General features: G+C 33.6%; 1 protein-coding gene and 1 long non-coding RNA gene across 4 annotated transcripts in view; one reads left to right on the forward strand and one right to left on the reverse strand.

Moving 5' to 3' along the window:
• LOC116657274 overlaps nucleotides 1-24,719 on the reverse strand; it is a 37,618-nt gene that overhangs the window by 8,582 nt on the left and 4,317 nt on the right. The window lies entirely within an intron of this gene.
• LOC102506745 (transmembrane protease serine 11C-like) overlaps nucleotides 1-24,719 on the forward strand; it is a 54,804-nt gene that overhangs the window by 283 nt on the left and 29,802 nt on the right. For 2 of the 3 annotated variants that reach the window (XM_006185067.2, XM_032459178.1), the window contains exons 2-3: nucleotides 8,490-8,605; nucleotides 16,195-16,313. In XM_006185067.2, coding sequence (XP_006185129.1) covers nucleotides 8,490-8,605; nucleotides 16,195-16,313 — 235 coding nt within the window. Of the gene's footprint in view, nucleotides 1-8,486; nucleotides 8,606-16,194; nucleotides 16,314-24,719 lie in introns of all 3 variants that reach the window. The other variant, XM_032459181.1, reaches the window with a different exon arrangement.

Consider the following 24,719-nt stretch of genomic DNA (forward strand, 5'->3'; position numbering starts at 1 on the left):
GTGAGAAATCTTTCCATCACAATTATAGCATTCATCAAAAGTATATGTATAATTGCTGAAATTACTGAAGTAAAATTGGGGGATTTACTTTTAAAAAGATAATTTCACTTTGAAAATTGAAAGAACACAGGATAGTTATATGTATCAATTTCAATAGTGTGTGTCAATATAGAGACATTAATACTTGCGTTCACAATATGCTTGCTATTTTACCTAAGTGGTAGACAGAATTTTAGGTCTTAATATCTAATTATTGAAACAGCACATTGCTTCACTGCCACACATTTTTAGTAGTATGATTTAACATTTCAGTTGGAAACAAAAACAAGAGAGGATTTTATTTCTTTCCATTAGCAGTGCCATATACTTATAGATAGCAGTTGGCCCAAAAATTAAAGAAATGTTCTGACTGTTTCTGTGGGACACACAGATGGATAAATAATTTTTTATTCTTAAGCTAATCAAATTAGCACACAGGAAAATGTTCACATGCACATTGCTGTCCTTCCTGTCACTTCAAAATGCATGCCTTGATAAACCTATTGAGCCTGACTCATATTTTAACAAAATCTTTATAGACAACTTTTCTGGTTTTGATATCTTGCCAACATTTAGATTCTAGGTGAACAGTACAAAATTGAGCAGAATGTAACTTCTCGATGAACAACTTTGTCATTTTACACATTCACATTAATATTTAGATTAATTAGCTGTAAGAGAATCCCTGAAATCTTCTCTCTTAAACTGTGATGTTAATCCGTAAGATTTAATTAACAAAAACTAGTAAAAATGTTTGCTATTGGCTCTAATTAATGTGTTTTTTGTCCATGTTAACTTGCTCAGCTCCTTATGCTCCATAAACAGTATGTGAGAAATGTGTAGATAGACTGTGGTTTCATTCTTTCAAGGAAATAATAATTTTTTAAGTAAAACTCTCTGGCAAGCAATACTTTCTGAAATTGCTAAATGATCCTCAGTATCATTACCACCTTACCATTATTACACCTGAATGGCTTCAAGATACACTTGGTAGATAGAAAACACTGGAAAATTAAGGCATATTGCTAAAATCAAATGAAGTTTTTCTATTCCTCATGTCAACTCCCACCTAAGACCCCCAATTCTGTTGAATAAGGGGTCTATTTTTCAACCAACATCTCATATAATAACACTTAGAAAAAAATTGAATTTAAATGTCTCACATTGTATTTTTAGAAAATATTTTAAAGAATCTGGATGCTGACAAAGTTTAATTTTCCTTTTGAATCTAGGAATTACACACACACACACACACACACAGAAATTATACTCCAAGTTATTTGCCACATCAAATTTCGTTCTCCACTTTCCACGTTTTTTTTTTGAGACTTATTCCATGGCAAGCTGTGTTGAGTAAAATATGCAGACATACCTGTGGGTATGGAAGAGGATGCTTTAGGATAATACTCATTTACAGGAATTTGAGTTACCAGGGTTTTACCACATCATTTAGTCTTTTCTTTTTCCAAAACTTTTGTACACTATTCTAGACTCAGTAAGCGAGTTGGTCATATTGAAAAGTGTTTTCTTCTAAACTTTTACATAGTAAGATGTATTTTAGTGTTTTTTATTTTATTATCGACCAAAAGAGTTCATGAGCATCACAATTCCATGGAAATATTGAGAGATTAATTTTATGTGCAAGATGCACATATAATTTTGACAAAATAAATAGTCAAAGTTTTTTTTTAAGTAAAATGAAATTTCTAAAAAGATTAAGATTTCAAATATTACCTGCATTGGGGATCTAGTAAATATGTCTTCAGGGACTATCATCTATTCAGGGAATGACTAAAAAAATAAATTTTCTGATAGGTATTTGATTTTGCAAATAAAATTAATGTGAATGTTTTAAACTAATCAACATTTAGTATAGTCATTTTGATGTATCTTGAAATACATATTAGAAACATCTTTCACACACACAAACATACAAACATACCTACAATATTATATGCATGGATATATAGTATATAAAATATGATATGTGATATAAATAAAATATATGAAAATATAAATGTGAAATATTTATATTATTCTAACCTAATATATATGTGTGTATATATATATATGTATGTATATATATATATATATATATGTATATATATATATATATATACACCAAACATAAAACATAAAAATATATTATGAACTGAATTGTGTCCCCTCAAACTTCATATATTGAAGTCCTAACAGCTGGTACCTCAAAATGTTATTGTATTTCAAGATAGGATCTCTAAAGAGGTAATTAGGTTATAAGATATGTCATTAGGGTAAACCCCAATCTAATATGACTGCTGTTTTATAAGAGGAAATTAAGACATAGATATGTGCAGAGAGAAGACCATTTGTTGCCATAAGGAGAAAAAGTCATCTATAAGCCAAGGACAGATGCCTCAGAAGAAACCAAACATACTGAAACATTGATCTCAGACTTCTAGCCTCCAGAAGCCTTCTGAAGGGTCTTTTGATTAAAGTATTAAAAAGGCAGACCTGAGCCCTAAAATACTCATAGTTACTTTAGATGTAAATAGTCTAAATATACCATTAAAAGACAAATATTAATAGCATGGATTAAAAAATATATCCCAATCATATGTTGTCTACAAGAAACTCACTTTAAATTAAACAATATAGGTAGATTTATAGTAAAAAGTTTACAAAACAGCCTATCATGTAACATTATTTAAAGCATTACTCAAAGGAAAGCAGAAGGTGGCTATATTAACACTGGATACAGAAGTAGACTTCAGAGCAAAGAAAATTACCAGAGTGGGTAATTTACAATAATAAAAGAGTCAATCCACCATGACAACATACCAATCCTAAAACTATGTACCAAACAGAGCAGCAAAATATGTGAAGAAAAAAACAAAATAAATAAAAAATTCAAAATTATAGGCTTCAACATTGCTCTCTCAATTGTTGAACATCTATACAGAAAAACAAGATATAGAATAACTCAACAGTGCTATCATCAACAGGCCCTTATCAGTGTTTACAGAAAATTCCAACAACAGCAAGACATGTTCTTTTTAAGGGCCCATGGACCATGTGGCAATATATATCATATTCAGCGCCATAAAACAAAATTGAACAAATTTAAAAGAATTGAAAAATCATATATAGTATGTTTTCCAACCACAGTGGAACCAAACTAGAAGTCAGTTTTTAAAAAAGGAATATCTCAAAACACTTGGAAACTCACCAGCACATTTCTAAGAAATCCATAGATCAAAGAGAAATTCTCAGTGGAAGTTTAAAAAAAAAATACATAGAATGAAAATGTAAACGAACACATTGAATTTGTAAGAAATAGCTGTAACAGTGGTGAAATGGAAACTTATAGCATTAAACGCATGCATTAGAAAGGAGTAAGTCTCAAATCAATACGCTCCCACCGCAAGAACTTAGAGTAAAAGAGCAGCAGAATGATGGAAATAACAAAGATAAGCACAAAATTAATGAAATGAAAACAGAAAAATAAGAAAAAATAAAACAAAATAATAGTTCTTAGAAAATATCAATAAAATTGGCAAGCTCTGGAAAACTGATAAAAAAGAAAAAACAAAAACTACCAATCTCAGGAATTAAACAGGGGATATAGCTACATACATGTAAACATCAAAAGGATAAGGGAATACTACCAAAAACTGTACACAGATAAATTTGACAATTTAGACAAAATTGACCAATTTTTTGAAAATCACAAACTATCCCAACTCAAACAATATGAAATAGATCACTTGAACAGACTCATAACTATTAAGGAGATTGAAACTGGAATTTAAACATACACACATTAAAAAATCTAGTGTGGTTTATGCCAGGGGTGCAAGGCTGTTTCGATATTTTTTAAAAAGTAATATATCCACCATATTAACAAACTAAAGAAGAAAAGTCACATATCACTGTATGTCAAAAAGCATTTGACAAGATTCAACACTGTTTCATGACAAAAACTCTAGGAAAAATAGGAATAGAGAGAAACTTTCTCAACTTGAAAACAACATCTGTAAAAAACTTACAGATGGCATAATTAATGGTGAAAGACTAAATGCTTTCCCACTAATATCAGGCATAAGACAAAAATGTCCACTCTCACGACCCTTATTTAATATACTGATAGAAGTTTTGGCCAGAGCAGTCAGATAAAAAAAGGAAATAAAAAGCATACAGATTAGATAGTGAGAAATAAAACTGACACTATTTGCCAATGACAGATTGTCTACATAGAAAATCCCAAGGAATCTTGAAGAAAAAATGAAAAACAGAACTTCCTAGAACTAAAAAGTGAGTCCAACAAGTCATAGGATGCAGGATAAACTGCAAAAATAGATTGTGTCTCTATATACTAGCAATGAATAATGGACTTTAGAATTAAAACATAATACCATTTACAGTTACTAAAAAAAAGAGAAAGGACTTTAAATGTAAATCTAACAAAATATTTATAGGATTTGTATCCTGAAAACCACACAACACTGAAGGAAGAAATCAAAGATCTAATCAAATGGAAAGACTATGTTCATGGATTAGAAGACTCAGCATAACAAAGATGTTAATTATCTCCAAGTTGATATACAGTTTTACTGCAGTGCCTATCAAAATCCAATCAAGGTTTTTGTTTAGATATACACAAGATTATTTAAAGTTTATGTAGGTAAGCAAAGAAACTAGAAAACTAAAAAAACATTTTCACAAAAAAGATGGAGTGGCAGGAATCGGTCTACCTGATTTTAAGACATTATATAGCCACAGTAATGGAGATTGGGTAGTATTGAAGAAAAAAAAGACACAGATCAGAACAGAAGAGAACTCAGAAATAGACCCATGTAAATATGCCCAACTGATTTTTGACAAGGGAACAAAAGCAAGTCAATGGTGGAAAGATACCCTTTTCAGCAAATAGTGTTGGAGCAATTAGCCGTCCAAAGGAACAGAAATTAACTTCAACCTAAGATTCTTACCTCATATCAAAGTTAATTGTCCGTGAATTATGGCATAAAATACATACAGTTTTTAGAGCAAAAAAGTCAGAGAAAATTTGGCATCTAGGTCTAGGCAGAGTTCTTAGATTTGACACCAAAAATATGATCCATAGGAGGAAAATTTGAGAAATTGGACTTCATCAAAATTTAAAAATTTTGCTCTGTGGAAAGCTATTAATAAGGTGAAAAGACAAGCTTAGAAACTGGGGGAAAATTATTTGTAAAACACAAATTCTACAAAGGACTAGTATATAGAATATATAAGTAATTCTCAAAACTCAATGGTTAAAAAAAGAACAATCCAATTATTAAGTAGAAGATATAAACAGACATTTCAGAGAATAGAGGATAACAAGCACACATGTAAAAACGTTCATCATTAGTCAATGCAAATTAAAACCAAGAGAGATATCTCTGCATCCCTATCAGAATGGTTAAAATTAGTGATAAGAAATGCTGACAAGGATGCAGAGGAGCTGGATCACTTACGCATTGCTGGTAGAAATACAAAATGTTGCAGTGACTCTGGAAAACAGTTTGGCAGTTTCTTAAAAAGTTAAACATACAACTACCATATGACTTAGCAGTTGCACCTCTGGACATTTATCCCAAACAAATGAAGACATATTCATGCAAAAACTCCTATGTATATAGCACCTTTATTCCTAACAGCCAAAACATGCAAACGATCCAGATGTCATTCAGTGAGTAAATGATTAAACAAACTGTAGTGCATCTATACTATGAATTACTTCTCAATTTAATTTTTTTTTAAAAAAAGGACTATTGATAACATATAACAATCTGAATGAATTGCCAGAGAATGTTGCTGAGTAAGAACAAAATACAAAAGGTTTCACATTTTATTATTCCATTTATATAACATTCTTGAAATAAAATTATACAAAAGAAGAACATATTAGTGGTTGCCAGGATTAAGGAGGGCAGTGGGACTGGAGGCAAATGGATGTGACTTAAAAAAGGGCAACACGAGGGACCTTTGTATGAAAATCTTGCTATCTTAGTATCTTGGCTGTATCAATGTTAACATCCTGGTTATAATACTGTTTTGCAATTTTTACCATTGGGGAAAACTGGATGAAATGTATGAGGGATCTCTCTGTATTATTTCGTACAACTGCATGAGAGTCTAATTATCATGAAATAAAATGTTTAAAATATTAGAAAAATACACACACTTCTCTTAGGTAGAACATCCTATAGGACAACAGACCCAGTACCTTCAATAAGTCAGTATACAAAAAATCTTAGAAAGGAAGCAGAGTATGCAAGTTATTCTAGATTAAAAGAGACATAAGAGAAATTAGAACCAAATGTAATGTGAAGCTTTTGATTTGATTTCTGTTCAACAACAACAACAGCAAATTGTAAAAGGCATTTTGAGGACATTCTGAGAAAAAGAAATATTTGAATATGAACTTGGTATTAGAGTATATTAAGGAATTATTGCTAATTTCATTAGAGATGATAATGGTCATTTTTTAAATGCCCTTATTTTTTGGATGGAAAAAATCTAGAATGATTTTTCCTTTGTGAATGTCACGATATAATTATTTTTCTATGACTATTTTAAAATGCTTCAGAAAAATAGATGAACTCTTGCAAGATGTCCACAGTTTTTAAATCTATGTGATGGATAAATTGAGCTTTATTAAACTATTCTCTCTACTTTTAAATATATTTTAAATCATCCATATTAAAATAAAACCTCTCTTGATCCCATTTCCTTCACCACGTATATAGTCCCACTTCTTTACTCACCTTTTCAGCAAAATCTTTGAAAGAGTGATCAGTGGTCACTGTCTCTAACTCCTCTACTCCATTCTCTTTCAAACCATCTCTAACCATTCTCATGCCCCTTCCACTCCTAAAACTTCTTGCACAAAGTCACCAGTTACCTCTATAATGCTAATCCAATGGTCAATTTTCAGTACTCACTTGTTCTTCTTATTTATGAGCCATCAGCAACATCTGACACAGTTGATCCCTTATCTAATCCTTCATGCACTTCTGTTGGCTCCCAGGACATCACTTTCTCTTGATTTTCCTGCTACTCACTGTTGCGTCCTCTCAGTCTCCTTTCCTTAGTCTTCCTCTTCTCCTTGACCTCTTAATATGGGAGTGTTTCAGCAATCATCTCTTGGTCTCCTCTAGCTACACTTACTTCCTTGATAATCTCATCTAGTCCCAGAGCCTAATCTATATGTTGAGGAATGCCAAATGTATATCACCAGCCCAGACCTCTATCCCAAACCCCAGACTTGTATATCCAACCTGCATCTCCACTTGGATGACTAATGAACATCTAAAGCATAAAACTGAACACATAATCATTCCCTCAAAACCTGCCGTATCAACAGCCTTCCCATCTTTGATGATAACTTCCTCCTTCACATCCTCAGGCTGAAGAACTGGAAATCATCCTTGACACCTTTTTTCCACTCGCATTCCACCAATTAATCAGAAACTCCTATCAACTCTATATTCAAAATATATTCAAACTTCAACCCCTTCTCATTTCCTCCCCCTCCACAACTCTGGGCCAAGCCAACTTCATCTTGTGCTTCAATTATTATAATCATTTTTACTCTTGTTTCTCTTGTTACCACCCTTATTCTCTATAATTAACTTTCCACAAACCAGTCAGAGGGATCCCATTAAGAAATTAGGCCAAATTATCACATTCTTCTGCCTAAAACCCTCCAAAGCTCACATTTAACTCAGAGGAAAAGAAAAGCCAAAATTATTACAATAACCTACAAGTCCCTAGATGGTCTGGGCCCTGTTACCACTAAGAATTACTCCCTTACTACTTTTCCCCTCATTCACTGCTCTAGCCACACTGTCCTCCCAACATGCCCCTTCCTTCAGGGCCTTTATAGAGTTGTTCCCTCTGCCTGGAACATTCCAGTTATCTGTACAGCTAACACCATCATCTGTTTCCAGTCTGTTCGGATTTTTCCTTCTCAGTAGGCCTAATCTGACCACTCTGTTTAATTTTGTATCTCACAGACCCACATTCCTGATCTTCTTCACCTATTTCTACTTTTCCTACAGCACTTAATATCTTTTTACCAGTTATGTATTTTATGTATTAATTATACTTTGTTTGCTGTCTGTCTCTCCCTCAATAAAATGTAATCTCCATAAAGAAAGAGATCTTTGTTCCTACAACTGTGTCTAGTAGGTCATCTATAAATATTTGCTGAATGGGTGAATATTTAGTATTATATTATTTATATGTGCTGAAAAATAAGCAGGACAAATATTAATTCACTAGTTTTACATATTGATTTCCAGGCTCAGCAATCCACTGAATCCATAATTAATGTAAAACAATACATTTTTAGACTTAATATCAAGTCCCTATTTACTTCTAAGAGTATCCTGTATTTTGCTCATATTAACACTTGCTTCCCTGTCCTTTCTGCCCAGAAGACCGGAATCAAACACAAAAATGAAACTCACAAGGTGTGGAAAGATTACCTTGGGTATATTAATGATGGTTATTGCCGCAGTAATCATCGGACTGATTGTTTATTTTGTCACTTACGGTGAGTACTCAGTATGTCTGACTCTTTAATCCCACAGAATTATTGGTTCTATCATTGGAAAAATTAGTAATTTTGAAAATGAGAGAAAGAAAGGAATCAGACAATATTATTAGACAGAGAGAATTTCTTATGTTTAAGACATTTAAAGAGACTGTTATTTAGAGACCTTTGGTTCAGGGCATACTAAACCCAAAGATTTGGTGTATTCTTCTTTTTTTTTTTTTGTTAACTCCTGGTAAAGATTTAGGTTCTGGGAATACATTACTAAATCAAGTAGTCACAGTCCCTACCTTTGCTGAACTTACAACTTTCTGAAGAGATAATCAGTGAGTTATCAAAAAGCCTTGAATATGAGATTCTAAACTAAGACTTCTTATTCCAAAGCTTGTAACTTTTTCTCTATACAAAATTCTCTTCTCATAAAATTCTTTCTACACAGAAGAGTATTCCCTATTACTGAGGGATGAAATTTAAAAGATCTGTACAAATTTTTCTATATATTTTGTATACAATAAAAAAAATTACTGTATCCTCAAGACTGATTTTTCTTAAAAATAGCTCTTTGTACCAAGTTCTCTGTCCTATTTTTATTTCTTTCTTTAATCCACCCTTTCCTATCCTTTTTAAGGATGAGGGCCTTTTTATAGGGAAAAAATTTTTTTCCTATATTCACACAAGAAGATACTTTGTTGATTACAAAATAATGACAAATAAGGAATATAAATTTAGTAATTCTTTTAAGTTAACCTATAATTAATTACAGCTACATATGTTTGAAAATCAGTGATACATATATGTACAAAAATCCTTTATTAAGTCTAAGTTCAATTCCTGGTATAAATATAATTTTCCCTAGAATCATCTTCTGCCACCCTACTTTTATCCTGTATAATTCATGGCCTACAGAATGGGAACTACTGCTTTTTAAACCATGGCAGTATTTTCTGGAAAAATACATCTAGAAAGGAGGCTTTCTGGCTAAATAAACATCCATTTCAGTTTATAAAAGGAAAAGGATTTACAAAGAGAGAAATAGAATTGTACACAGTGGAGTAAAGAGGCCATCTCCCCTTGGGAGTAAGACTAAGTGTCTTACTACTATCTGTTTCATCTTCCATAGACAGAGGCTGTTTGTGTGAACACTGTCTTTAGGTAGATTATAATGCCAGCTGTTCCCTGGCCAAACCAAGAGTCATAGTTGTAGCATATGCCTGTAAACCTCAGAGTAAGAGGTGCTCACTCAAGACACAGAATTTGCTGCCTTTCATCAAAGGTGTAAAAGTGCCAGAAACTGGAGTTAAGAAAAGGATATTTGAAGCAGTTATCTTTGGAGATAGGTGTGCTGTGATTTCTCATACAACACAGCCACCCTGATATGTGAAGAATGGATGATGTTTTCTCCTTTACTTCAAACTGAGAGATGGCCCTTGGAAGAGAGACCATTATGACCCTAAGAAGACTTGCAGATCCTAAAAAACAGTGCACTGGAATCTGACTCACACATGGAATATTCAAAGGGCAAAAAGCTTGTTGCTTGTTTAGCAAAGTGAAGAGGAGGTGGTACCCTTGGGCAGTTTGAACAACCGAAGTCTCCGAGACAAAAAATGCATAAAATGTTTGCTATGAAACACATATAGACAACCCAGAAAAAAACCCCATCACCTTAGGTCCTTCATAAGAGGCCACCTTGAAGGGTGATCAGATCTTAAGTTAAGGAGTGGGAAATATCTCCAGCTGCCTAAATGCTAAGGAATGAGTAAACTCAATCCAGAACTGTTACAACTAAGGGAACTATAGTTGATAAATCTCCAGCAATGAGTGGAAAAGGAACGTCAAAGTTCAGGGGGAAAAAAAAAAACTAGAAATGAGTAAGTTTTAAATAGGTACTAAATTACTAGAGCACAAAAGCTAGATGCCCAGTTCTCAACCGTTGAAGTAACCACCTAGAGGGGTCCAAATCCAGTTAATTAAGTAGAAAAGGAGGACTAGCAGGACTAAGTGAGTAAAGAGCTTGAAAAGGGAAATATCTCAACTTTAAATCAAGTTCCAATTTTGATTATTAGAGTAGACCTGGATATTTTAATTTCTGAATGGAGATCATGTTTTGTGATATATATGTGTGACCATAAGACTTTTTAATACTAAAGAATTAAAATAAAATTGTTTTATGGTTACATCCTATGCAGTATATGTGTTTAAAATACCAGTTTATACATATTAGTATGTAATACAAATATATACCTTATATATTATATGTATATTATTGCATATATTTATATATATATATAATATACATAATCACCACCTGCAGTTTATTCTAAAGCAATTAGATACAGATATTTTCAGTGGGCCTAGAACAAATTACTTATGTGAGAAATGAATATGAGTTCTAATATATTTAAGACTCACTCTTAGAGTTAGTCATGGTAATATCTATTACTGAGAAATTATAAGCTTTAATGGCTTATAAAAATTTCTAAAAAGGGAAAAATCCAAAATTAAATACTTCTGCGTCAGAAAAATAAGTAATTTTTGTTAATAAGTAAGTTTTCTCAAGTCATAGTAAACCTGTAGAAACAGGAATAGAATCTCCTGGACTGGGTAAAGTACTTCAGTGGGGTTTCCAAAGTCCTAGATTTTTCCTTGTCTTTTTAAAAGTTATTGGTTTTCACCTTAAGGCCACCTACCTGCTGCCACAATATCTTGTAACAACTAAAAAATTAACTCAGAAAGATCTTTTTAAGTATCTATATGTTTGTCACTAAATAAACAATGAGCAAATTTAATTCTTTTATCCAGATGCTTTGGCATCATTTAGAGGCAGCCCCATGATGCTCTTCTTTTGAATGAGGCCTCCAGCACTATTTTGAAATTTTCTAGTTCACTATCCTGGACACCAAACGTGGAAGCAACTAGCCATCTCCTCACAATAACTATTTCATTTGGGCCAGTAACTAGTTAAAAAAGGGCAGTTAGACAAACCAAAGCAAAGCACAAGTATTCACTCCGTAACACCTACCTTTTTCTACTTTACATAACCCTATGTGATGAAAATGTTGTGTTGTCTATTTGGTTAACTTTTTAAAAGATGATAAACAGATAGGTAGATAGACAGATAGATAGATAGATATATAGCCTTATTCTTTCTCCCATCCTCTCCAAAACTGGACACAGATTCAACTTAACAAGCCATTTACTGGGTGAATACTATGTACATAATGGCAGGTAGTGGCTGGACGTTATAATGGGAGTATAGCAGTAACGGTGGAGAGTTTCTGGAGCTTCTCTCTAGTCCTCATCCTAAAGTGCTCAGCGTCTAGAGCAGGGTCAGCACACTTTTCCTGTAAAGGCCAGACAGTATGTATTTTCCTCTCTCTGGGCCACCATAGTCTGTATTAGAACGACTTGAGACTACTGTTGTAATGCTAAAGTAGCCAATATGTAAACAAGTGAATGTAGCTCTTTTCCAATAAAACTTTATTTATGGTCACTGAAATTTGAATTTCAATAATTTTCACATGTCACAAAATATTCTTTTGACTGTTTTCAACTTTTAAGAAATGTAGAAAACCTTATTAGCTCACAGGCCATACAAAACTAGGCAGCGGGCTAGATTTCATAGTTTGCTGATCCCTGATCTAGAGTAATACATTTTAACCCTGACTGCATCATAGCACAGTAGGATTGAAGGAGCCTGGGTCCCTGACACCTTAAAGTGACATACTGAACCTGGGTTACTGACCTCTGAACTTATTTGTCTCTGAGTCTCGTATGTGTACCTGTCTCCCTTTAGATCACTGGTTCTCAACCTTGGCTGCACATCAGTACCACCTGTGTGAGTTTCTATAGTTACAATTTCCATTCCAGACAGCGTCTTTGAGTGGAGCTTGTGTACGAGTATTTTTGAAACAGCTTTCCAGGTGATTCTAAGTTGCAGCCATGGTGGGAATTGCTCAAGACACATCAGAAGTCTCAATGGAGAAAACAAAGAGAAGGCTCTGGAATATAGGGGAGAAGTGTTCTAAAGAGCTAAACTTGACTGTCACAGGAATTAAAAAAAGGAGTTGAAAACAAACTTAGTAGGCAGAAACACCAGAGGTACAGAAGTAAAATTTTATGTCTTCTAAAACCATGGCATTTCAAGAGGTAAGGAGGACATAGTCGCTAACCAAGGGCACAACATTTACCTTAGAATCTGCCATTTCTTCCTCTTCCTCTTTCTCCTCTAGGTTCGTTCCTGAGGTAAGATTATGTGGGGAAATAACACCTGCATCTTAAGAATTTCCCTTAAAGGCACTGGCACAGACGCTTTACCTGCTTCACTATGGCCACAGACAGAAGGGCCTTGAAATTCAGGAAACTCCACTCTTCCCTGTCTCAGAAGAGATTCAGAAACAATGAGTTCCTGTATAGAGAACAAGCTTTGAGTTTCTCCTTCCCTGTCTTTCAGGGACCCTCCCTTCCCACAGATGCCCCAATATTCTGCTACACAATAGCTAATGTAGGCTGCACTGACCTGCCTCTATCAGACCCACATCCAGCAGACCCTGTTATCTTCCCTTGAAACAAAGCCTGGACTCAACTCTCATAAATATGCTTGAGAGCCCTCATACCTAACTCTGACCTCACCTTGGAATCACTTGGAGCACTTAAAACGACATCGATGTTTCCCCTGAGACTGATTGACAGAATCTATAGGAAAAGGCATAAATAATGATAGTTCTTAAAAATCCACATGGGATTTTTTTTAAATGAAGTATAGTTGATTTACAACATTGTGTTAATTTCTGGTGTACAGCATAGTGATTCATTTGTACAAATATATTTATATATCCTTCATATTCTTTTTCATTATAGGTTATTACAAGCTGTTGACTATAGTTCCCTGTGCTATACAGTGGTCCAAGAAGTTAATAAAAATACTGTCTTAATGCCCTAGATTTTCAACCCTGATTTACTAATAGAAAAATTAAAATCTGTACAGTATTTATGAATAAAAATATATAATAATAAAAACATTATATGTTCCTTTGGAATTTTCTTTTTGCAGCTTTATTGAGATATAATTGACATGTAACATTGTGTAAGTTGAAGGTGTACAATGAGTTGATTTGATACACTTACATACTGAAAAATTGTTACCACCATACACTTATATATTACAAAATGATTACCACAAGATACTTATATATTATTTCAGATGTTTCATTGTTATTGTATAGAAACACAGCTGACTTTGTATCTGGCAACTTTAGTGACTCAATTAGTTTTAAGAATTTTTTTTGGTGGAATCTATATGATTTATCTATATATGAGTCCATTCAGATGCAAATAATGACAATTTCCTTCTTCCTTTTTGATTTGGATGCCTTTTATTTCTTTCTCTCCTCTGACTGCTCTGGCTAGGACTTCCAGTACTATGTTGAATAAGAGTTTTGAGAGTGGGCATCCTTATCTTGATCCTGACCTTAGAGAAAAAGTTTTCAACCTTTCACCCTTGATCATGGTACTGGCTATAAGTTTGTCATATATGGCCTTTATTATGTTAAGGTTTGTTCCTTTCAGACCCAATGGGTTTTTATAACATGAAAGGATGTTGTATTTTGTCAGATGCTTTTTCTACATCTCTTGAAATGATCACATGATCTTTATTTTTCTGTGCTATCAGGTGCAAAGTCTCCTCTTTCATTTCTGACTTCAGTTCAGTCTTCTCCCTTTTTTTCTGTTAGTCAAGCCAGCACTGTGTTAATCTTGTCTATCTTTTCAAAAAAAAAACTTGATTTTTTGTATTGTTTTTCTGGTCTCTATTTCATTTATTTCTCCTCTGATTTTGTTATTTCTTTCTTTCTGGTGACTTTGGGCTTAGTTTGTTCTTCTTTACCTAGCTCCTTTAGGTGTAAGTTTAGGCTTTTCATTTGAGATCTCGCTTTTGTCTTAATGTAGGTGTTTGTCACTATAAAATAACCTCCTAGAACTGTTTTGGGGTCATCCCATAGATTTTAGTATGTTGTGTTTCCATTTTAATTTGTTTCAAGATATTTTTAAATTTTTTTTTTCAATTTCTTCTTGGACCATTGGTTCTTCAGGAGTACGTTATTTAAATTCCATATATTTGTGAATTTCCCAGCTTTACTCCTGTTACTGATTTCTACTTTCATACCATTATGGTAAGAGAAGATAGTTGGTATGATTTCAACCTTCTTAAATTTTCTAAGATTTGTTTTGTGACATGTCATATGATTTATCCTGGAATATGTTCTATGAGAAAATGTGTATTCTACTGCTGTTGGATGGAATGTTCTATATTTGTTTGTTAGGTCCATTTAGTCTAAAGTGTGGTTCAAACCCAACATTTCTTTGTTGATTTTCTCTCTGGATGATCCATCCATTATTGAAAATGGGCTACTGAAGTTTCCTACTATTATTGTATTGTATCTCTTTCTTTCTTTAGATCTTATAGTGTTTGCTTAATATATTTAGGTGCTCTGGTGTTAGATGCATCTATACTTCTGATTGCTATGTCTTCTTGATGAATTGATCCCTTTATATTATGTAATATTATATATATATATATTATATTATATCATATAATGTATATATGTAATATTATATAATGACCTTCTTTGCTTCTTATTACTATTTTTAGCTTAAAGTCTATTTCGTCTAAGTGAAGCTACTTCAGCCTGAGTGTTATTATTTTTGTCATCTTTGCCAATGTAATCCAAACAAAATGCTATCTCATTTTACTTTGCTTTTTTTTTTATTATATGTGAATGTATAGGAAGGATTTTTCTAAATAACTAACTGTAACTACTCACATGAAGAATTTCATCAGAATATTACAAAATGATTTTACCCCCCCCTTCCCTTTCGTCTCCCTTCTTTCTCTTTCTCACCTCTTTCTTCCCCTTTCAGTCTCTCTTGCTCTCTCCCTGACCAACCCTTTCTTTCTCTTTTTCTCTCTCTCTCTCAACGTGCCTTCCCAGTCTATGGACTGCAGGGGTGCAATGGGACCTGAGGAAAGCTACAAGAAAAAATTTAATTCTACTATATTTGACATATTAAAATAATACTGTCCAGCCTTGCCCTCAACTTTTTCCTTCACTTCACTTTTCTAAAGTTGTACATTTGATTTCTTTGTTCTGTTTACTTAAATTGCAATACTTACAAGTCATGCCTCATTTTTCTTTCTCTTTTATTCATTTTAATTTCCTAGGTACTTCATAAATGAAAAAAAAACACTGATTTTCCTAAATGTCATCTGCAATGACCAAAAAGACTAAAATAATTACCTATGCTTTAATATAATTTCATCTCAAAATAACATATCTGTCTTCAGATTGCCCAAACTTGAAAGTTGGCACATTGAAATTTTGCATTAAAATTTATGAATACATTCTTGGGCAAGGTTATAATTTAATAAACATATCAAAGTTATTTCAACAATCACTTAAGAATTAAGACTATTTAAATGTTGAGTTACCTGAAATTTCATCAGAGTATTCTATTTCACATAATTTTGTTAAGAATGAAAACAGTTACATGATGACCAAAGTGAGAGCTATTTTTTCTTTTTTTTTCCTTCTCAGGAAAGACACCTTTCTACTACCACATCAACTTTAAAGTCAATAACATTGACTATGACAGCAAGTTTGAAAAACCATATTCACAAGAATATATGGACCTAAATAAAAAGATAGTGTCTTTGGTAAGTTGGAATTCTTTTCTTAGCATTTTTTTTTTTAAATGCTGTTTCTTCAAACGACATAATCCTAGCAATCACCTTCCAAGTTGATGACTGATGATTTCATACAATTTCTTACCACTACCTCAGTTCTAAATTAGGGTGGTCAGCCCTGTCAGAAAGTCAGTTAGAAAACATACAGGGAGAAAAAAAGTTTAAGAGGGACACATTTTGAGAACACTTAAAAAATGCCTGATGTGATAGATAGTCAAAGAATATTTCTAATGTATTAATAAGTTAAATGAATGAAACTTATTCTACCTCCAAGATACCTGACCAAGGCCAACTTGTTTCTGCTCTTAACTTAAGCAGCCCTTCAAGTAGGAGAAATGGTCAGTGTAGAAGAGCCTAAAATACAGCCTAATATAAAGAGCATCTTGTTGATCCTCAGTGTATGTGAAAATTGTTAAATGTCTACTTAAGAATATGCTTTGTTATAAGTCAACCTTTACTGAACTAAAGACCTAATGAAGAATCTTGACTGCTGCTTGGAAATAAGCTTCCTTTATCAAAGATACCACTCTAACTAACTCATATAATTCTGTCAACCAAACCAAATTCTGCCAAGAGCCGTGGTGGCATCATTCATCTTCCATTTCCCTGAGAAGATTCCTGACAGGACATTTTCAGACCTAGCTCTCTCTGACTAAATCTTACAGTTTTTCCATAGCATTCTACTACCTTTGAGTTTCTAATAAATCTGAAGACCTTAAAAGTCTTGGTGTGCTTTTGCCATTATAATAAGAGTTAGTATATAGAAAATGAAGAAAGAAAATCCCCAAAGAAAATGGCAAGGAAGCAGTATAACCCAATGATTAACAAATAGGCTTTGGACTCAGAGTCCTTGTTCAAGTCTAAGTTTAGCCATTTACTAGCCGCATAGATAAGCTCCTTGGACAAGTCATTTTATCTTCCCACACCTCATTTTCCTCAACTAAAAATGAGATGATAAATACCTATATCATGGGAATGCTCTTGACATTTACGTAAGGTTAAATATGCCATAGTCTTAGCAGAAGTCCTATTATTCTATAATTCCTTAAAAAAATCTAAAACAATTATCTGAGTATGATTAATAGGCTTAATACATTTTAAGTATATAACAAAATTAAATACAATTTTTAAATAACTCCAAATATGCCTACACTAAGAAATTCACCGTTTCTGCTATAAATTCAAATCAACATGTTCAAATCAACTAACCTATGTTTACTTCACAAATAAATATTCTAAAACTACCAGTCTGATCAATTATCATACCATCTTGGTTGATCAACCACCAATCCTGACATCTTGCTTCAGGTTCCCTTAGCAGCCTTCATTCCCAGTCCCTAACTCAACCTGTATTAAAACAGCCACCAACTATGGATCAATGAGGAAATCAAAGCTGAAATTAAAAAATACCTTGAGACAAATGATAATGAAAGCACAACCACTCAAAACCTATGGGACACAGCAAAGGCAGTGCTAAGAGGGAAGTTTATAGCGATACAGGCCTTCCTCAAAAAAGAAGAACAATCTCAAATAAACAATTTAACCCACCACCTGAATGAATTAGAAAAAGAAGAACAAAAAGCCCCAAAAAACAGCAGAAGGAAGGAAATAATAAAGATCAGAGAGGAATTAAATACAATAGAGATTAACAAGACCATAGAAAAAATCAACCAAACCAAAAGCTGGTTTTTTGAAAAAGTAAATAAAATCGACAAACCTCTGGCCAAACTCACAAAGAAGAAAAAAGAGGGAGCACAAATTAGCAAAATAAGAAAGGAAAATGGAGAAATTACAACAAACAAAATAGAAATACAGAATATCATACGAGAATATTATGAAAAACTATATGGAACCAAACTGGATAACCTAGAGGAGATGGACAAGTTTCTGGAAACATACTGTCCACCAAAACTGAATCAAGAAGAATCTGAACACTTGAACAATCCAATCACTAGAAAGGAAATAGAAATAGCAATTAAAAACCTCCCTACAAATAAAAGTCCAGGACCGGACGGCTTCACCGGGGAATTCTACCAAACATACAAAGAAGAACTCATACCAGTCCTTCTCAAACTCTTCCAGACGATTGAAAAGGAGGGAATACTCCCAAACTCATTCTATGAAGCCACCATCACCCTGATACCAAAACCAGGCAAAGACACTACAAAAAAAGAGAATTATAGGCCAATATCACTGATGAACATAGACGCCAAAATCCTCACCAAAATTTTAGCAAATAGAATCCAACAACACATAAAAAAGATTATACATCATGACCAAGTGGGGTTCATCCCAGGGACACAAGGCTGGTTCAACATACGCAAATCAATCAGTGTAATACATCACATCAACAAGAGAAAGGACAAAAACCACACGATCATCTCAATCGATGCAGAAAAAGCATTTGATAAAATTCAACACCCATTTATGATAAAAACTCTCGCCAAAGTGGGTATAGAGGGAACATATCTCAACATAATAAAAGCTATATATGACAAACCTACAGCCAGCATAGTACTCAACGGTGAAAAACTCAAAAGCTTCCCACTAAAATCTGGGACAAGACAAGGATGCCCACTATCACCACTCCTATTCAACATAGTCCTGGAAGTCCTAGCCACAGCAGTCAGGCAAGAGAAAGAAATAAAAGGGATCCAAATTGGAAAAGAAGAGGTAAAAGTGTCATTATATGCTGATGACATGTTACTATATATAGAAAACCCTAAAAGGTCCACACAAAAGCTACTAGAGCTGATTGAAGAATTCAGCAAGGTAGCACGTTACAAAATTAACGTTCAAAAATCAGTTGCATTTCTTTACACTAACGATAAATCAACAGAAGAAGAAAGTAAAGAAACAATCCCCTTTAAAATAGCACCCAAAGTAATAAAATATCTGGGAATAAATCTAACCAAGGAGGTGAAAGAATTATACACAGAAAACTATAAACCATTGATGAAGGAAATTAAAGAAGACTTTAAAAAATGGAAAGATATTCCATGCTCTTGGATTGGAAGAATCAATATTGTTAAAATGGTCACACTGCCCAAGGCAATCTACAGATTTAATGCAATCCCTATCCAATTACCCAGGACATATTTCACAGAACTAGAACAAATCATAATAAAATTCATATGGAACCATCAAAGACCTAGAATTGCCAAAGCATTACTGAAGAGAAAGAAAGAGGCTGGAGGAATAATTCTCCCAGACTTCAGACAATACTATAGAGCTACAGTCATCAAGACAGCATGGTATTGGTACCAAAACAGACATATAGACCAATGGAACAGAATAGAGAGCCCAGAAATGAACCCACAAACTTTTGGTCAACTCTTCTTCGACAAAGGAGGCAAGAATATACATTGGAATAAAGACAGTCTCTTCAGCAAATGGTGTTGGGAAAACTGGACAGCAGCATGTAAAACAATGAAGCTAGAACACTCCCTTACACCATATACAAAAATCAACTCAAAATGGATTAAAGACTTAAACATAAGACAAGATACAATAAACCTCCTAGAGGAAAACATAGGCAAAACATTATCTGAGATACATTTAAAAAATTTTCTCCTAGAAGAAATAAAAGCAAGAATAAACAAATGGGACCTAATGAAACTTACAAGCTTCTGCACAGCAAAGGAAACCAGAAATAAAACAAGAAGAAAACCTACGGAATGGGAGAAAATTTTTGCAAGTGAAACCGACAAAGGCTTGATCTCCAGAATATATAAGCAGCTCATACAACTCAGTAAGAAAAAAATAAACAACCCAATCCAAAAATGGGCAGAAGACCTAAACAAGCAATTCTCCAAGGAAGACATACAAATGATCAAAAAGCACATGAAAAAATGCTCCATATCACTAATTATCAGAGAAATGCAAATCAAAACTACAATGAGGTATCACCTCACACCAGTCAGAATGGCCGTCATTCAAAAATCCACAAATGACAAATGCTGGAGAGGCTGTGGAGAAAGGGGAACCCTCCTACACTGCTGGTGGGAATGCAGTTTGGTGCAGCCACTATGGAAAACTGTGGAGATTCCTCAAAAGACTAGGAATAGACTTACCATATGACCCAGGAATCCCACTCCTGGGCTTGTATCCAGAAGGAAATCTGCTTCAGGATGACACCTGCACCCCAACGTTCATAGCAGCACTATTTACAATAGCCAAAACATGGAAACAGCCTAAATGTCCATCAACAGGTGACTGGATAAAGAAGAGGTGGTATATTTATACAATGGAATACTACTCAGCCATAAAAACCGACAACATAATGCCATTTGCAGCAACATGGATGCTCCTGGAGAATGCCATTCTAAGTAAGCCAGAAAGAAAAAGAAAAATACCATATGAGATCGCTCATATGTGGAATCTAAAAAACAAAAACAAAAACAAACAAACAAACAAAAACAAAGCGTAAATAAAGGACAGAAATAGACTCACAGACAGAGAATACAGACTTGTGGTTACCAGGGGTGTGGAGGGTGGGAAGGGATAGACTGGGATTTCAAAATTGTAGAATAGACTACACTGTATAGCACAGGGAAATATACACAAAATGTTATGATAACTCACAGAGAAAAAAATGTGACAATGAGTGTGTATATGTCCATGAATAACTGAAAAATTGTGCTGAACGCTGGAATTTGACACAACATTGTAAAATGATTATAAATCAATAAAAAATGTTAAAAAAAAAACCAGCCACCAACTATTTCTCCTACTTTTTCATTGACATGCGTCAGAGCACCTGCTTTTATATGCCTTTCTATTTTCATTTAATACAATACTCCTTGTATTATAACTATTACCAAATACACAACATTCATAAGTAAATAATAGCATGTACCAAATGGAGTTGTGAATCATTCATCAAACTTATCTATTAGTCATTATTATAATGCCTACAGCCTATGTTTCTTCTTCTGAAGATTTCCATTAAATAATTCTTGTGATGATTCACTCTAAAAGGAGAAAAGAAATTGAATAAAGAGAGATGTTGGGTTTTTTTTTTTTTTTTTGGTACCTCTCCATCAGATACGATGCTCAATTACAGTGAACAGAAATTCTAAAATTTAGGAGTGAGGCAGTACCTTAACAATAAAAATTAGCTTTACTGATTGTCAGTACTGGTCTAAGCACTTTATAGATTAACTTATTTGGTTCTCCCAACATTCCCATTTTCCATGTGAAGAAACTGAGGCACAAAGAGGTTAATTTACCCAGTCATACTGGATTCATCTTCTTTATAATGTATATCCCTAAAATTAATAAGCATGTAAATATTATAAAATCTCAAGCACATTTCAGATTACATCAGTTTTCACAAGACCAGGCAAATATTTCAAAATGTTTAACTAAATTCTGTGTGATTTTCACATACAAATGTGGTAGATTATGGATGACCAAAATGATACCTGATATGTGTAAGGTATCTAAAATTACCCAGATAAAATACGTCAGCCAAGTTCATACATCAAACTACTTACCAGAGTATCCAAGAGGAGGGGGCATCTTTGGTCATTATATAACCAGGACATTCATCAAGTAACAGATTTTCTGCTGAGCTAGCCTAAACCTGGTATGAGCATATGCACATTTATGTATATGCCTCTCCTTGCAGCTTACCAAATGACATTATATATGGAGTTCATTAGAATTAGAATTATGTAATTTTTAAAAGGTTAATAACGTGAAGGATAATATGCATGGTTTCTATTTCATCTAATATGGGTTAGCAATGTTTTAGTTTCAGTAAAAATTATGTTAGTGTTCATTCAGTTTCATGCCCTTCAAAATTTATCAGAAATCTAAAATTCCAGCAGTGGTCCTAAATTCAAGATTACTGTACCTTCTAACCCAGACTATTTTAAAAACAAAATATTTCTCTGACATAGTAAATGAAAATCATTGTGCATAAGTTTCTAACCATGAAGGAACTGAAAAGATCCAAGGTTTAATTTAAGAAATGAAACCAACGTTACAGAGATACTATTTATATATTAATTGATATGAAGAAAGCTTACAAAAATTACTGATGCACTAGTTTTCTTTTCTATAATTTGAAAATAAGGATAGAAGAAATAAATACTGGATGCTCAGGACAGGATGTCCGCAGACATGGTTGCGGGGTGGTTACTATAAAGTAGCAGAAGGGACCATAGACCCAACTTTCACTCCACATCTGGGACTATCAAACTAGCAGACATGTGCTATATCTTTTGTGTCCACTTTTAGGATATTTGTCACGTGGGAGTAGTATTCTTCTGCCTCTATAACAACATATCATATTATAATCCTTTGTTACACACTTTAAAGTATAATTTAACAACATAACAACACCACCAAAAAAAAGTTATCTTATATATTTTTAAGTTTACTTGAAAGAGAGAATTTGAAATACCTGGATTCTTATATAAAAATTAATTATAAAAGAATATGTTAAAGAATACTATATAGTTAACTACACTAAATAATTGGTTTAGGGACTCCAGTTACTTTCTGGAATTTTTTCTTTCCCTCATGTGATATAATTATTTTTATTGATCTTCAGAACATCCACTTTAGTCTGAGATTTTTCGAAAGACAACCCCTTATGTATAACCATGTCTTTGGGCTTTGGTCAGGTTCCTCTTTATTAAAACATGTATTGATTGGTATGTTAAGCCTCCTATATTTGATAAGTATTGTAATGACCAATTTCTCACCCAAAGAAGTGGTTTTAATACCATAACGTAAATGATCATGATTTTTCAGTTAATAGACTCATCCTTGTGTTCATCATTCTGAAGATCTTCCCATCAGTATAGTCTAGAACCTCCTTGCCCTCACTTGCCTAAATGGTGACTTGGAAAACATTTGCGTATTTTTCTTCAGGGAAAAAGGAGGGAACAGAATGGAATAAGGTGAAGGAGCTGGGAAAAGTAAAAAATTAAGTCCATGTGGTATGAAAGATTCAGAGTTTGTGATATGTGTGTCTTTTGACTTCCATTTGAATTTCTAATCTTGTTCTTCCTTACTTCTGGGGAAATGATTAGTTCCGAAACCCCTGCTCAAGGCCCTGCCCAATAATCCTAAGTCATTTTCTGAAACTTGGCATTTGGTTTCAGGTCAAATATCTGACAACCCTTTTCCTCCAAGGTTTGCCAAGAAACTGACCTTATTAAAAATAGGAATTGCATGAGTATTACTGGAAAAATTCCTATAAGTCCTCCTTACAGCTTCCGGGAACACCCTAAGCCTGCAGTTACTATTCACGCTAAGGATGGCAAGCTTTGGTATTATTTAAGGTGTGTGTTGATCTTTTGATCTATTGTGAGGCTTGGGAAGATGAATACAATAAAAAAAAAAAAGTGATGGAGGAGGGTGGGTATAGCTCAATGGTAGAGCACATGCTTAGCATGCATGAGGTCCTGGGTTCAATACCCAGTACCTCCATCTGAAAAAGGAGGTGGGGAATGGAGAAATTAAGGGCACTAAAACAAAATATGAATAACTTATCTTAAAAAAGAGAGAGAGAGAGAACCTTAACTAAAAGCATTACAAGTTTAGCTATACATATTTTGATTTGGAAACAATGCCATATCAAAAACTGGTTCTACAGCATCCATCTTATTAAACAAATACCTCATTAAACAAATAATATATTCTAGGGCTAGGTGTCTGAGTTCATACTGAAGCCTATTTTTAAAAGCAAGAGTATCATTCAGCAGGCATCATTTTTGGTCTTCAGTCTAGTCTCTTACCCTGGTTTCAGTTTATGGTATTCCCACTCTCCCAACTCACTAGTCACTATACGTTAAAGCCAATTTTGACTCTTCCTTCTCCATTATCTAACCATTCACCAAATGACTTCCAAAACAAGATTGCTAATTAAAACAAGCGTTTATCCCTCACTTTCTTCAAATCTCACTGAAATGATAGAAAACAAACAAACAAACAAAACCCCAAAATGTCTAACAATGATAGAAATGTTGCTACCAATGGACTGAAAGAATGAAGAGTTTCTGGAAGGTAAAACCTAGAGCTCTGCGTAAGAGTAAAATCACAGCAGCACAGTTGCCAGCAAATTCACAACACTCTGGACATAAAACACTAGCCTCTAAGAAAGTGAGTATTCCCAGCAGGAGCTTGGAATGAACTCAAAATCAGAGACAGCAAAGGTTATGAGAGAAAGCCAGAGTGGGTAACTAATTAATTAATTAATTTAAGAAATTAGTTATTTCCACAGGAAATAATATAATGTAAATTAATTAAAGGGCTGAATCAAACATTCTACTAGATGTTCACACTAATGCAATTAGAAAAAGGAAAGGAAGTAATACGTGTTCTTTGAAAAGAATGAAGAAAAAGGATCATTATTTACCA

This window comes from Camelus ferus, chromosome 2 (genome assembly GCF_009834535.1).
Source record: "Camelus ferus isolate YT-003-E chromosome 2, BCGSAC_Cfer_1.0, whole genome shotgun sequence".
Taxonomy (NCBI): domain Eukaryota; kingdom Metazoa; phylum Chordata; class Mammalia; order Artiodactyla; family Camelidae; genus Camelus; species Camelus ferus.